This window comes from Trachypithecus francoisi, unplaced genomic scaffold (genome assembly GCF_009764315.1).
Source record: "Trachypithecus francoisi isolate TF-2019V2 unplaced genomic scaffold, Tfra_2.0 Lachesis_group15, whole genome shotgun sequence".
Lineage (NCBI taxonomy): Eukaryota > Metazoa > Chordata > Mammalia > Primates > Cercopithecidae > Trachypithecus > Trachypithecus francoisi.
In genome coordinates, this window is record NW_022681460.1 from 10134539 (window position 1) to 10151013 (window position 16475).

The 16475-nt window shown below is 41.4% G+C and overlaps 1 protein-coding gene and 1 pseudogene across 2 annotated transcripts in view; one reads left to right on the forward strand and one right to left on the reverse strand.

Annotated features, from left to right (window-relative positions):
- The first annotated feature begins 254 nt into the window (after nt 1-254).
- On the forward strand, nt 255-619 carry LOC117098114 (annotated as a pseudogene).
- Nucleotides 620-5380: 4761 nt separating this feature from the next.
- SLC22A1 (solute carrier family 22 member 1) overlaps nt 5381-16475 on the reverse strand; it is a 36024-nt gene continuing 24929 nt past the window's right edge. The window contains exons 9-11 of one of the 2 annotated variants that reach the window (XM_033234287.1): nt 9592-9704; nt 8412-8511; nt 5381-5583 (exon numbers count right to left, since the gene is read on the reverse strand). In XM_033234287.1, coding sequence (XP_033090178.1) covers nt 5517-5583; nt 8412-8511; nt 9592-9704 — 280 coding nt within the window. In that variant the 3' untranslated portion in view covers nt 5381-5516. The remainder of the gene's footprint in view (nt 5584-8411; nt 8512-9591; nt 9705-16475) is intronic. The other variant, XM_033234288.1, reaches the window with a different exon arrangement.

Here is a 16475-nt window from a genome sequence, read left to right on the forward strand (position 1 = left end):
TTTTTTTTTTTCCTGTTTCTTGGTATTTTAAAGTTTTTAAACGAAATCACAAGTGAGGCATCAGGTAAACTGCAATTTAGCAATAATCGAGGCAAACTCACGGTAGCCCTAGTTGCAGATAGGTGCTTGGTTATTGCAGTTCTAAAGAGGATGTGCTTCTCACACCATCAAGGAGCAGCCACCCTGAGAACTTCCTGCTGAGACCAGCCAGGAAATGCTCTTCAGTCTTGTCTCCAAAAGAGTGATTCTCAACTACTCTGGCTTCCAACCGGGTCACCCTGAATGCTGCAGGCTTAGCCAATGAAGCTCCTGAAGTTCCTGACAATGGGGAGACTGTCATGGGGTGTCCACCGCTTTGCCACTGATAGGAATGATTCCAGAGGAACCTGATCCTCAATCTGGGACTGTTTGCGGGAGTTTGGTTTGCCAGGAACTTGAGTGACATTGATCCCATGACACCTCAGTCGGGGGTGTAGCCAAGTAGATAAATGGACTCCCGCACTGTACCTGAACCTTCCAGAAACGGAACCTGCAATCGGGGACCACGCAAGCTATGCTCTGGGGGATGTTTTTTGCTCTTGTCCTGAGGAATAACAATGGTGTTTTAACAAATATTTGAAATAGGCTGGGGATGGTGGTGCACGCCTGTAATCCCAGCACTTTGCTAGGCTGAGGTGGGCAGATCACCTGAGGTCAGGAGTTATAGACCAATCTGGCCAACATGGTGAAACCCCATCTCTACTAAAAAATACAGAAATTAGCTGGGCATGGTGGCACACCTGTAATCCCAGCTACTCAGGAGGCTGAGGCAGGAGAATTGCCTGAACCAGGGAGGCAGAGGTTGCAGTGAACAGAGATCACACCATTGCACTCCAGCCTGGGTGACAAGAGTGAAACTCCGTCTCAAAAAAAGAAAAAAAAGAAAAAGAAAAAGAAAACTGAAATAAAGACTGCACACAAAGGAAAAATAAAAAGAATGATTCTCTACAAAAAGAATGAATTTTTTTTTTTTTTTGGTTTTGGGAGGTTTTTCTTCGTAATGCATAAGGATACTATTGCCCAGATGTCAGCTGGAAATGCAGTATCCTGCTTTAAAACTTGGATTTTGGAGCAAGACTACCGGTTCTTCCACTTACTACCTGGTGATGTTGGGCAAACCACTTAGCCTCCTAATGCCTCAGTTTCCTTTTCTTTACAATTAGGTAATATTACCCAATATAATAGAGGTGTTATGAGAATTTAACAAGATAACATAGGAAAGTGCTTAGGACAGTAGCTAGTACACAGCAAGCTCTGAATATATCTGAGCTATTGTTATTTTTATAGTCACAAATTTGCCATTCCTCAAAACTCCCAGACAACCAGAATCTCATGTTTATTTTAACCGAATGATGAGATTGGTCAGAGAAAGCAGCACGCACTCTACAAGAGGTTTGAAATTAATCCAATACCCTCATAAACCAGACCATGTGTGGATGTAGCTGTGTATTTAGCTGTGTATGTGAATGTCGAGATGTGTATGTAGTTTCCATGTATATATCCTTTTTACAAATGGCATAAAAAGATGAAATGCTCTACTCAGACAGGAACCCTGAAGAGGATAAATGCCACCATCCAGGCTGAACAGCAGAATCAGCAAGTGAGCACAGGATGCCAAGAGTGTCACCACTCTGGGATGGGATCTTCGAACTCTGCCCAGGGCACACTTAGGTTTTCCCTCTGTCCTGCTCAGCAGCATGAGGCCAGGGACAAATGCCCAATCAGTAATGCCAGGAAGCTCATTCCAAAGAGGACACAGCCTCTAAAGCTAGCTCCCTCCAACCTCCCTCCTTCCTGCTTAATTTGCAAACTTACACTTGCTCCTCCTGTAATCTGACCCAGAAGATGGAAATTCAAGGTCCCGTTGTGTGCTAGTCAGCACAAGTCATTTGGCATCTCTGAACTTAGCTTCCTCAACTTCCCGATGTGGCGATGACTGAGTCTTTATCAATGTGTCTCATAAATGACCTTTTGTAAGGGATCTCTTAAATTAAGTCAAATAGATCTCTAATTTGCCTGCTCTGTTGATGTCTCAAAACATCAGACATTCACCTGCCACCTACTGGGCAGAGGTGCAGGTGGGATGGACAATAGAACATGTTGCCCTTAGCAACCAGGTATAGGGAGTAAGCATCAAAGGACAGTCAATCTTTCCTCAGCTGGAGATTGTTGAATCCACCATAAGCTGCTGCTATGAGACCACGTGGCTAGGAGGCCACCTGATGCCGCAGCAGACCCCACACTGACTCTGGGGCTCTGCCAGGAGAAGCCTGCAGTTCCTGGAATCCTCACAACCACTGGGAGTGGGGTGCCATAAGGAGGCAGAGTCTCAGACAGAGTCTCAGATGGTCAAGGACCCTGCTCCAGGCCATAAAATCAACAGGTAGTGGAGAAGATCCTGGAACCACATCCAGCTCATGCCAGGGTCCAGTCTCCTTCTGGGACAGAAAGTTGCCTCCCTCCTACTGGGACAGAAAGCTGTGTCCTCCGCAACAAGGCAGAAAGTGACAGGCTCCTCCCATTGCCATCCCTCCTGCTCTGTCAGACACCTGTCCCTGGACCACCAGACCCTTGGCTACCACCTCATCCTGATCTTTCCTGGTCTGCAGCCCCCACACCCATCACTTGCTGACCAAGGTAAAATTTTACTTATTTCATTAAAAGACCCACATGAAGACATGTCGGGGCAGGATTGAGGAGGTGACTGCAGGGATCTGCAGATTCCCTCCGTCTACGCATAGGGCCAGGCGTGCTGCTCCGATGTTCACAGCACCACCTGAGTGCCCCCCACTGCTATGAGAATTCTTGCATGATTCGTTGCTGTGACTATCTTCGGGCTCTCTTACCAGCCTAGGAGGACTGGGGCATCCCCCGGCTCATGGCACACGCTTGCTGAACGGCAGGGAACTCCACAGCACTGCCCCTGTAGGAAGGGCCCGGGCATTTCACAGCAAGGCCCTGACCAGGGACTTTGTATGTTTCCTGATGCCCAAGTCACAGCTACCAGCCTTTCTAAGCATCTGAACGCCATCTGGCCCCCAACCCACTTATTTCTGCCTTCACACTGCCAGATGCCTTTCACCACACTCCCCGCCCCCGACTTTTATCAAGACAGACGTTGGCTCTGTCACAGCAACAGTGAGGAAGGCGGGAAGGGAAGGGTCCTCAATGTCCCTTCATGATGTATCAGGCAATAAGAAATACACTTTGTTTCCATGGCTCCATTTTTAAACCACTCTCTGGAATTACGCTCCCTCCCTCCCTTGGGAGAGCATGAGCAGACACACTTGCAGGGATCCTGCCACTCTCCCAGATCCACTTCCTGAATGGTCAGACAAACCTTACTGTGACCCGCACCAATGCCGCTGTGTGCTATAAGTACACACTAGCTGTGCCTTATGCTGCAAGAACAGCACACGTGCTTATTTTTTCACACATGTCCACAAGCCATAGGGAAGTTTAGCCAGGGAGTGTCACTGTTTTTAATGGTGACTTTTATTTTGTTTAAGGCCTTCCACAGAAGTTTTGCCAAGAGGATTCTTAGAAAGATTAGAGAGGACATTTTTAATACACATTTGGAAAACATCATTCAAAGCCTACAATTTACAAATTTGTGACCAGTAAATGGTGTGATCATTATCATCAGAAAGTATAAGACACAGGGTAAGGGCTTTGCTTCCAACACTGGAATGAAGAGCTAGGTTCACTCCACCATTGAGAATTTTTTTTTTTTTTTTTTTTTTGGCCAAGGACAAAGATTTGAGTTTCCAGGTAGCAATGTCTATTCTCAAAGAACAACCAAAGTGCTGCTTGGCACCCACTTCCATGATCTTAAGTCCTTGTGGCTATCACTGACCTCAGCTAGATCAGGCCAGAAGTGTCTATAATACAGCCACATGTATTTCACCATGCCTCCAATTCCCATTAGAAGCTTTTTCCTGATGTACTCTGAAGACTGGCTATTGTTGTCTTTGTGATTTGTCTGACAGATAAAGAAATTTTAAAATCAAGTTTTTTGTGTCCTCCGGGAACAAAATCATGGTATAGGGTTCAGGAAGCACATAACCCATTGTGAAGTGAACTCTCTTTGGTATATTTACTGTGATATCTCATGGCTTGCACAGGCGTTGACCTTCTAGAATCACCAAGGAGAACCAAAACCAAGAATGAGATAGAATAAAATATTTCCTGGAACAAGGGGACAGAGATGTCTTCTCGGAAATGGCCATGGTGCTTCTGGTGTTTGAATGAGGAGCATGTTTTATTCTATCATGTGTATGTAAAGGTCACGAGGACATGGTTTGCTGGCAGAGTTTCCGTACTAAAAACCAATACAGTTGCCCCTCGGTATCCGTGGGGATTGGTTCCAGGACCCCCATGGACACCAACATCTGAGAATGTTCCAGTCCTGGATATAAAATGATGTCATTTTTGCCTATAACCTACATCCTCCCTTATACTTTAAATCATCTCTAGATTAACTATAATACCTAATATAATGTAAATGCTATGTAAGTGTTGCTAAACCATATTATTTAGGGAATAATGACAAAAAAAAGTCTGTATACATTCAGTGCAGACGCAAACATCTTTTCTGCACAAATATTTTCGTTTCTTTCTTTTTCTTTTCTTTTTTTTTCTTTTTTCTTTTTTTTTTTTTGAGAGAGAGTCTCATTCTGTTGCCCAGGCTGGTGTGCAATGGCATAATCATGGCTCACTGCAGCTTTGAATTTCTGGGCTCAAGTGAGCCTCCCACCTCTGCCTCCCTAATAGCTGAGACTACAGGTGTGGGCCACCACATCCAGCTAACTTTTTTCTCTTTTTTGTAGACACAGGCTGTCACTGTTGCCCACACTGGTCGAAAACTCCTGGGCTCAAGCGACCCTCCCGCCTCAGCCTCCCAAAGTGTTGGAATCACAGGCGTGAGCCACCAACCCCAGCTACCCAAATATTTTCAGTCTGCAGTGGGTTGAATCCACCGATGTGGAACCCATGGATATGGAAGGCTGATCGTACTCTCCAAACAATCTACATGTTGAAAGGCTTTCACCAATATAGATACCTACAAACGCAAAGGCATTTTCTTTCAGAGAGTGAATCAAACCGATTTTCTTTCTAGAAAATTCTTTCTAGAATACTTATTCTAGGAACCCAGTTACACAGGCTTCTTTTATAGCAATATTTAAATTCTACTGATCTTCAAGAGTCTTTAGATAATTAAGTGCCTGATAACAATAGCACCAACAGCTTTCCCTAGAACGAATGCACAGGTGGAAGATAGCCAAGGCTTTGGAGAGCTTAAAAGAAAGAAAACAAAATAAAACAAAGCCCACGCAAACCATTCTTTAGGATTGATATTAATTTGGGGGTAGGCAAGTATGAGGAAGAATACAGAGAAGTGAAGGCGTCTAGGAATTTCTGCAGAAGATAACGCCATCTTCATCCCTCCAACACTCCATCCCCGCAAAGCATCTCTCTCAGGTGCCCAAGGGTTCTGATGTCTGGACCTCAAGGTAAATCGTGTTTTCTTTGGGCTTTGCTTTTCTGTAACAACAAAGTTAAGAGTTGAAGTTAAAATAAATAAATAAGCAATCAGTTTGTTGATGATGAAACTGTTGCAAAGTTGTACAAAGAAATGCATAAGTGTCAAGACAAAGAGAAATTAAGAATGACAAACAACAAAGAAGAAAAGGGCTTCGCAAACTACAGCCTGTGGCCCCAGTTGAGCTTATAGCCTGTTTTTGTACAACCTGTGAACTATAAATGGTTTTTACATTTTAAATAGTTGGAAAAAATGAAAATATTTCAAAACACTTAAAAAATGACATGAAATTCACATTTCAGCATCCATAAACAGCATTTTACTGGAATCCAGACACAACCATTCCTTCATGCATTGTCTATAGCTGCTTCTCCCATGCAGGGGCAGAACTGGGTAGTGGCAAGAGAGACCACAGGGCCCCAAAATCTGAAATATTTACTATCTGGCCCTTTCCAGAAAGAGTCAGACAACCCCTGAAGTAGAAGGTTGATCATGTTGCTGGCTAACTCATTTTGAATCCGGTGACTTTTGGGATACATGTCATTATCTCCTTCATCTGTGGAATGGGTCTGATAACCATAGTAGCTGCCTCCCAGTGTTTTGGGAGGATTTGGTGAAATGCACATTTCAGGGAGGCTGACACACACACAGCCAGCACCCTATGAAACTTAGCTAGAGTTGCAGTCACTTCCATTCCTGACATTCTCCCCTTGCAAGTGGGGAAGAAGGAGGAATCAACATGATCACTCTGGCCATAGACTGTGGCTACTGTTTATGGAATTGGTATAGTGGAGAAGACAGACAATGAAATAAACAATTATTATAATGTGTGAAGAGTATTGTCAAGAACTGAGGATGCTCAGGGGGTTCAGGGTTCTGGGCAGCAGCACCCGCCTCCCCTGGCAGGGTGGGAATGATTAGGATGAGGGAGTGAAGGGATTAAACAGAACATCTTAAAAGACTACCAGGCCGGGTGTGGTGGCTCACGCCTGTAATCCCAGCACTTTGGGAGGCCGAGTTGGGTGGATCACCTGAGGTCAGGAGTCTAAGACCAGCCTGACCAACATGGAGAAAACCCATCTCTACTAAAAATAATAAATTAGCCAGGCGCAGTGGCACACGCCTGTAATGCCAGCTACTCAGGAGGCTGAGGCAGGAGAATCACTTGAACTTGGGAGGCGGAGGTTGTGGTGAGCCAAGATCATGCCATCACACTCCAGCCAGGGCAACAAGAGGGAGACTCCAAGTCAAAAAAAAAAAAAAAAAAAGACAACCAAGTGGCTGTTAACAAACTAGAATGAAACATCTTTAAATCAGATAACACATTTGGGATCAAAAAGAAGGAAATCATCAGCAACTAGAAAATGTATTTACTGCTAAAATAGTGTTTTGCCCTTATCAGTACTGAGAAATCCAGAATTTTTCCAAGTGAGGTGTACAGACTGCCTATCTGCATGGGCATCACTGGCAGAGATTATTAAAACAGATTCCTGAGTTGCATCATTCATATTCTAAATCAAAAATCAAGAAGGCCAAGGAATTTAGCATTTTAGCATGTTCCCTTTGTGCTTTTTGTGCACACTTAGTTTTGAGGATCACTGGGGAAACAGCACAATTTGCAAGAAGAATGGAGAAAATCTGAGCTCTACTGAACACCTACTATGTGCCAGGCAATGGATTAGTCACTGTCACCTACTTAATCTGATTGGATCTTTAAAGAAACTCTGTAAATTAAGTATTATTGTGACTATTTTGCAGGCATGGAAATTAAATGAAAAAGAAAGCTCCGTAGGGTTCGATGACATTCCCAAAGTCACATGGCCTACTGAGTCAGGTGACCTAGATTCAAACCTAAGTCTGTAGGACTGCATAGACTTTTCTGTCTCTATTCACGAGGACACACCCATCCTTGCTGTGGAATCCATAGAACTGAGCCTGTAAAGGATCCTGAGAGAGATCACCTCATCAAGCACTGTTCCTTCATTTCCTTTTTTATTACTCTAAGACTAGAATATGAAACTCCAGCAAATCTTGCTCTCTGTCAAAAGAATTTTGTGGCCAGGCGCGGTGGCTCAAGCCTGTAATCCCAGCACTTTGGGAGGCCGAGACGGGTGGATCATGAGGTCAGGAGATCGAGACCATCCTGGCTAACACGGTGAAACCCCGTCTCTACTAAAAAATACAAAAAAAAAAAAAAAAAAAAAACTAGCCGGGCGAGGTGGCGGGCGCCTGTAGTCCCAGCTACTCCGGAGGCTGAGGCAGGAGAATGGCGTAAACCCAGGAGGCGGAGCTTGCAGTGAGCTGAGATCCGGCCACTGCACTCCAGCCTGGGCGGCAGAGCGAGACTCCGTCTCAAAAAAAAAAAAAAAAAGAATTTTGTGAAGAAAGTTACTAAAGAATCTGAGACAATGGCTCAGAGGACAGAAGATTGAATTAAAAATGTTCTCCACTCAGAGTCATTAACTCTTGGGTTGAGCTAGGGATCATGTAACTCTTGGGGTGATCTAGAGATCTTGTAACTCTTGGGATGAGCTAGGGATCTTGGTGCACCACAGCCAACATCACAGACAAATCATTCTCTGCTATGCAGTCGAGAACAGATAACTGTCAACTCATGCTCTTCATTATTTTCTTACATAAAGTCAGTGGCTATCATGGTTTTTTTCCCTCACAGCAGTTCTGGGAGTAATAAAAAGACACACAAATATCTGTAAAGCTCTCCTAAACTTTTAAGATAGAGGAAATGAGGAACGTGGAGTGATATTAGGCCCCTTTTGGACGGCGGGTCAGACTCATGGGCCTCCAGAGTCCTGGGCACCATGGGCTTCACCTCCCAAGGTTCTCGGCGTCCTTCATGGTCTCTGGCAAAGCGACCCCCTTGGTCTCCGGAAGAAGCAGCGTCACTCCCGCAGCAAGCAGGCCCAACACCCCTTCAAAGGAAGCAGATTGCAAATGGAGCCGTTAGAGCAGAGCCAATGTCATTGACAGAAATGATCACAGCCAGCCTAAGAGAGGAAGAGACAACACAGATGGGACAGATACTATTTTTTTTAAAGAAAAAATGTTAGGAACATTTATAAAAGAAAATTAAAACAGTAGGATAACTGGGGAAATGTCAGAGTGAGTAAAGGAAGCATTGCCTTCAGTTTACTTCGATAGAAGTATGAAGTTCCATAGTAACTGATGTTTAAGTATTTGGGGATCTGTTGATTGGGGTACATATGCACATAGAATTAGCTATAGAGCACAGTCTATATGCGGGCAGGGTGGATCCCTCCCATCACTCTTTTTTCCCTCTTTTTTCCCGTCGCCTTCTACTTCCCTTTCTCCCTCCTTCTTCCTTTCTCCCTCTCCCTCTCCCTCTCTCTTCCTCCACCCCTCTTTTTGAGTTCAGCTGTGCCCAGGCATGGCAGGTCTCTGCAAACAACCAGGAATGGTTGCCTTCTATCAAGTGGGTAAGCAGGGTCTTGGAAGTTCCCTGGCCTAGGTTTGGAGAGAGAAGTAGGAATCCCCTCTCCCTTCTCTCATCCAACTGTATCAGGAAGAAAGTTGATACAGAACTTTGATTCCCACTCATCTCCTTGTGAGTGTTCTCAATTGTTAAGATCTAGATACAGAAGACAGGTGATAATTCAGCATCTTCAAGACTCTAGCAATTACATGTTAAATGTGTAAGAATTGGTGATCACATTTATCAGGAGATTATGTCCAAAAGTCTCTCAGATTCTGTCCTATAGTATGAATGACTGGAGTCCACAGAGTCCAGAGCCAGAGGATGGCAATCCCTGACCCATATCCTAGGAATGGTTTCTTATCTTTCCCATGAAGCAAGACAGAATAAGCCAGGAGACATCCCAAGAGCATGCACCATCCTTGCCTTTTGTAAACTCACTGAGAGATATCATTCCTTTCACTCAACAAATATGACTGAGTACTCACACTCAGTTGCACCCATGCTGAGCCCACTGCCAAGCTGGAAAAGAAGAAATATATGCTTCACAAAATCTTACCGAATAAAATGAGAGGCAAGGCTTGCCAAACCTCCATCAGCCTGAAGACTATGAAGGGGGTGATTATCCCACCTATGTCACACAGGGAGGAGCACACCATCACTCCGAGGTTCCTGATAAAATACAAAGGACAAAAAAATATGGTAATTCTGTGATTCGCTTTTCCAAATGTTAACCTGATCCTAAAACAAACACAATGCCAATACCTGCAGTTTGCTGTGGGTGTCCAGTGCTCAGCACCTCAGAAGAAAACTGCAGGGGTCAGGAGGAACCATGAGGACCAGCCCAGAGGGTATTGAGAGGAGGTAATAGGCTAGAGCAAAAGTGGATATGAGCCATCCATTGCCCATGCAATGGCAGAGAGCTTACCTCTTTTTAACTATACATTCAAATATTTAGCTCTTAGGTATGTAATTCCTGAAGAATTGCTGCAAGCCTTACAAAGATAAAAAGACCACATGCTCCCTGCTCTCAACTTCAATTTTACCACACTCCTGTCCTAGGTCCATGACCTGTCATCACCTGTGAGGAAAGCACAATGTCTGGGAGTGGCTGAGTCTAGTGGGATTTGGGCCCTTCCCAGCCCTAAGACCCTGGGAGTGAGGTCAAGCCAGGAGGGAAATCCTGACTGATCTGCACCAGGGACTGACTCACCAATCCATCACCTCAATAGCCAACAAGTGACCCTTAGAGGAGGCACATTGGGGAAAAAGGAGACCTAATCAGAATGAGGGATCTGCCATTGGTGTTCACTGGTTAAGAGTCAGTGAATGTGGTTCCTTATGCATGTGATCCAGAGATTTGTTGCCCAGGGCAACAGGCCTTAAGTAGATCTTCCCGAGAAAAACATGGATTCCAGCTTCTAGCACTAGCACCATGGGGGATCTGTAGTGTTGATGAGGGTAATCTGGTGCTGAGTTTGTAGTTGTTGAGAAAGAAAAGACTAATCGTTGAAATTCCAACTTCAAGTTCCTTTCCTGTGGCTGCAAGCTTTGGTCTGTGCTAAGATGAGCATTTTCTTGGGAGAATGAGATTTAAACTGTGACTAGTTGCTTTTTCCACTTGAAGAGTTGCTGGGGATGCTTTCACTTTTAAACTGTCTTCCCCGCCCCCCTTATATTTAAAGTGAGCTTCTTGTAGACAGCAGGTGATTGAGTTTCACTTTTTTGTCCAATCTGACGATCTCTGCCTTTTAACTGAAGTATCTAGACCATTTATATTTCGTGTGATTACTAGTATGATCGAGTTTAAATCTATCATCTTGCTATTTGTTTTCTTTTTGTTCTGTTTGTCCTTTGTAACCCTTTCTTTTTCTGCCTTCTTACAAGTTATTTTAAATGATTTCACTTTATTTTCTGTGTTGGCTTAATAGCTATAATTATTTTGTTTTCTAATTTTTGATTTAGGTTTGTAGTAAACCTAACTCTTTCATCACAGTACCTTCAAGTAATATTGTAACATTCATAGATTATATGTGAAACTTACAATAGTATACTTGTATTTCTTCCCTCCCAGACTTTGCACAACACATTGTGATTATTGTTTTGATTGGCAAACTACAGTCCACAGGCCAAAGACAGCATTTTTAGATTTGAGTTAGAAATGGTTTTTACATGATTAAAAGGTTTTTTAAAGAAACAAAGAATAATATGCAATAGAGACTATATGTGATCTACAAAGCCTAAAACATTAGCTCTCCAGCTCTGTACAGGAAAAGTTTGCCAATCCCTGCTTTAAAAAGTTCATTGTCTTTTAAAGAAAATAACCAGAAAAAAAAAAAGTCCACTTACCTATGTAGTTATCATTTTCAGTGCCCTTCATTTTTTTGTGTAGATGTAGATTTCCATCTGATACTGTTTTCATTTTCTCTGAAAGACCTTCAAGACTAGTATTTCCTGTAGTATAGGTCTGCTGGTGATTAATTCTTTCAGACTTTGTAAGTTCGAAAAAGTCTTTATTTTCCATTTGTTTTTGAAAGTATTTTTGCTGGGTCAAGAATTTTAGATTGGCAGTTTCCTTTTCTTTCTTTCAGTACTTTAAAGATGTTTTTCTACCATCTTCTTGTTTGTATCATTTTCAATAAGAAATTTTCTGTCATTCTTATCTTTGTTCCTATTTGTGATATCTTTTTTCTCTTATTGCTTTTTAAGGTTTTTTTTGTTTTTGTTTTGTTTTTGTTTTTGTTTTTGTTTTGAGACAGGGCCTTGCTTTGTTGCCCAGGATGGAGTGCAGTGGCGTGATCTCAGCTCATTGCAACCTCCACCTCCCGGGCTTAAGCAAGCCTCCTACTTCAGCCTCCATGGTAGCTGAGACTACATGCACGCACCACCATACCCAGCTAATTTTTGTAGATTTTGTAGAAAGGTTTCACCATGTTACCCAGACTGGCCTTTTAAAGATTTTTATGATGTGCCTTTCTTGATGTTTTTTGTGGTTAGTATTTATTGAGATTCTTAGATCTATGTATTTGAAGTTTTCATCAAATTTGAATAAATTTTAAGCATTATTTCTCTCTATTAACCCCTCCTACTCACTTCTACAGACTCCAATTACATGCATAGAATTGTCTCACAGCTCACTGATTCTCTCTGTCTTTCCTTTTTGAGTTTCAATTGCTATCTTCAAGTTCACTAATCTTTCCTTCCATAATGTTTAATCTGCTATTAACTCATGCGGTATATTTTTCATCTCAGACATTGTGTTTTTATCTCTAGAAGTTTAATTTGGGACTTACATTTTTTTTCCTTATCTCTACGTAACATGCTCAATCTTTACTCTAGGTTCTTAAACATAGAGAATACAGGTATCATAACTCTTCTAACGTTCATGTCCACTAATTCTATCATCTGTGCCATTTCTAGGTCAGTTTGAATGTATTTATTTTTCTCCTCAAGATAGGCTGTCTTTTCCTACTTCTTTGTATGCCTGGTAATTTTTTATTGGATGTCAGAAATTGTAAATTTCACTTTGTTCCATGCTCAATTTTGTACTCCTAGAAACAATCTTGAGCTTTGTTTTGAAAACATAATTAAAATAGGAATAATAAATCAGGAAAAGTTCTATCCTTTAGGGTATTATTTTTAAGCTTCCTCTATTGCAATTATTTGCATAATTTCTTACTCCCTACAATGACAAATTACAAAATTCATAATTTATATTTCTTTCCCAAGCCCTCCCTCCATAACCTATATCCTAAATGATATAAATGCTTATATCATCTCTTAGAAATTTTTAAAACAAATGTAGAGGTGGAAATTTTATTGAATGCCTTTCAGTATCAGTAGAGATAATAATATAATTTTTCTCTTTTGACTTACAAACTTGATTTATACTGTGAGGTTTTCTAATACTGAGTCATCTTTGCACTCCTGGAGTAATTCATCTAAGACACAGAATAGCAATTATTTTAATGTTCTCCACTGGTTGATAATATATTGTTTAGGATTTCTAGATCAATGTTCACAAATATATGTCTGTAGTTTCCTCATTTCCTTTGTCTTTGTTGTTCTTTGGTACCAATATTATGCTAATTTTATTTTTTAAGCTTGGAAAATTTCCTTCTTTTTCTAGGCTTTAGAGCAATTTAAATATTATTGGAATTTTCTATTAAATATTTTTTTAAATCCCCCTTTAAAACCATTGTGGATTCTTTCTTTATCACTATTTAGGGCCCTCCTTATCTTATTTAGTACCTTTTCCCATAAATTCAACTTTGATTAGATTATGGCACTTGCTATATATTTCCCTAGTATGCTTTTGTGCATTCTTTCCTTTTAGCTTTTCTGAAGAAAAGTTACACTTTATATATGCAGGCATATTGTTGGATTTTGCTTTGTAATCAAGCTAGGGAGTCATCTTTTTTTCCAATAAAGGAGTTAAGCCTCCTTTCATTTATTTAAATGTCAGAAATGTTTGGTCTTAATTCTATCATGTCAATTCTGTGATATCAATGCTGTCATCTATGCATATTCTATCATCTATTCACACCAGGGCTTTTTATTGCTTCTGGTGGCTTTTATTTTCAGTATGTGTTGGTTATGTGTATTTTTCCTGATAATTTGGAAGGGCTGTATTTTTAGTCAAATGATTGCCTGTATAACCTTATATAATTAATACTCTATTTCTTTAGACTGTATTGACTAACTTCCTATTATGAACAATCATAAAATTAGTATTTTTGTACTTCTTCCTCAAACCATCCCTCCTCCATGACCTGATTTAGTTGATTATATCATTACTTTTAGTGTTTTCCTTTATATCTTAAAATATACCTAGGATGTTACTTATCAGTTTTTACAAATATATTGCTGCTGAACAAATTATACTTGTCAGTTTTTAATGATACACTTTTCCAACAAAAAAAAAAGTGTATTGAAGAAATCAGTGTATTACACCATCTCCAACATTCTCTCTCTTTTCTTTTTTCAATCTTTATTAGTTATAACTTTTCTTTATTTTCAGATTTGTGATATTATATTCTGTTTTGTAGCTGAAAACACACTCTTTTTAATATCAATTTCAATGATCACTACCAATAATTCTGACACATTACTCCATTCGTCACTGTACTTACTGAATTTTTTTTTCTAACAGGTTTTTTGGGAAAGGATCATAGGAACCATATTATATGAGTATTTTTAAATGATTGGCTATTGCTTTTCTATAGAAATGAGAGCTTGGTTGGATAAAATTCACTGGGTTCGGGCATGGTGGCTCACACCTGTTATCCCAGCACTTTGGGAGTCTGAGACAGGTGATCATTTAAGGTCAGGAGTTTGAGACCAGCTTGACCAACCCCATCTCTCCTAAAAATACCAAAATTAGCTGGGCATGGTGGTGGACGCCTGTAATCCCAGCTACTCAGGAGGCTGAGTCAGAAGAATCACTTGAACTAGGGAGGCAGAGGTTGCAGTGAGCCGAGATCATGCCACTGCACTCCAGGCAACAGAGACTCTATCTCAAAAAAAAATAATAAAAATAATTGGATTATACTTTATTTTCTTGAGGTCTTTGCAGGCATTGACTGTCTTCATGAAATGATAACAATTTGTTCTCCTTATATAGGTGACAAACTTTCGGTCTGACTACTTGGTGACTCTTTCTCTATCTTAAAAGTATAGTAATCAAATGCCAGGCACGGTGGCTCAAGCCTGTAATCCCAGCACTTTGGGAGGCCGAGATGGGTGGATCACGAGGTCAGGAGATCGAGACCATCCGGGCTAACACGGTGAAACCCCGTCTCTACTAAAACATACAAAAAACTAGCTGGGCGAGGTGGCGGGCGCCTATAGTCCTACTTGGGAGGCTGAGGCAGGAGAATGGCGTGAACCCGGGAGGCGGAGCTTGCAGTGAGCTGAGATCCGGCCACTGTACTCCAGCCCAGGTGACAGAGCAAGACTCCATCTCAAAATAAAAAATAAAAAAAAGTATAGTAACCAAATAAAAATATGTCCTAATATTGTTCACTGGGTTATATTTTTCCTGTTACATGTGTCCCTTTAATTTATAGATTCAAGCATTCTTTTATTTTCAGATGTATTCCTGAAGTATATTTATTGTGTATGTGTGTTGGCTGGGGGTGTATATATATCTTTTTTTTTACCAAAAGGGTTACAGACTGTATACATACATACATACATAAAATCTTTGAAACTCTACTTATTTCTTATTTCTTTGTTTTTTTGTTTTGTTTTGTTTTGTTTGTTTGTTTCTTCTTTTTTGAGACAGAGTCTCCCTGCCTGGGCTGGAATGCAGTGGCACGATCTTGGCTCACTGCAACCTCCGCCTCCTGGGTTCAAGTGATTCTCCTGCGTCAGCCTCCTGAGTAGCTAGGACTATAGTCATGCATTATCATGTCCAGCTGATTTTTGTAATTTTAGTAGAGGCGAGGTTTCACCATGTTGGCCAGGCTGATCTCGAACTCCCGGCTTCAGGTGATCCGCCTGCCTCGGCCTTCCAAAGTGATGGGATTATAGGCATGAGCCGCTGTGCCCAGATTAAACTCTGCTTATTTCTTATTTCCATTTTACTTTGCAACTCTTAGTCCTGTCTTGCCTTTCCCTCACATTGATTTTCATGTCTCAAATGCAAGAATTTCTCCACTTCTTAATTTTTCTGTTTTGTTTCTTTCCTAAGACAGCTTCAGTGTCTTCTGTTGTCTTGTCAGATATCCTCTCTAGAACTATACCTCTGCTTTAAACTCTTATTTTCATGAAGATGACTGATTTATTAATACTTTACATTTTGGTCGTATAGGTGGTTAGAACGTTGATCTATGTTGTTACAGTATTTTTCTGGTAAGTATTCTTCATTTGCCTTTTGCTTTTTCTGCTCCTTTTGCCCTTTATCTCATGATATGTTTGTGTAGTTCCTGAATGAGTTACTTTTTGGTTTATTACTCGTCTTTTCATACTGTGATTTCTTCCTCTATCAGTCATTTCTAGAAGTGTTTGTGGGGAAGCAGCCAGGCCATGTTCTGGGCTAGTAGAAATTCTTTCTTTGATCAGGGTTGTATGTGATTAGATGCTTTTAGCTCACTTATTCCTGATCTACAGAGGCTGACGATGTGGAACTAGTCTCCTCCACCCGCCTCTCAGTAACTGCTGTCTGAAAGTTCCTGCACATCTTCTTTCACAACCTTGCCTCCCCTGCTTCACCTTCAACCATACAATACCCAGGGAAGGGAGCTTCCACCTCCAGCCCATGCACCTGTCATTCTGTTCCTCCAAACAAGTGACCGTGGGTCACACCCTTCAAGGCACACTGTCTACTTTGGAAAGCTGCTGGCCTTGCCTATGATTTGCTGTCACAGGGATCCTTTCCTGCAATCTTCTCAGACCCCCTTAGACCTCACACACTAGGCAGCCCTTCCTCTTGTAGACTGT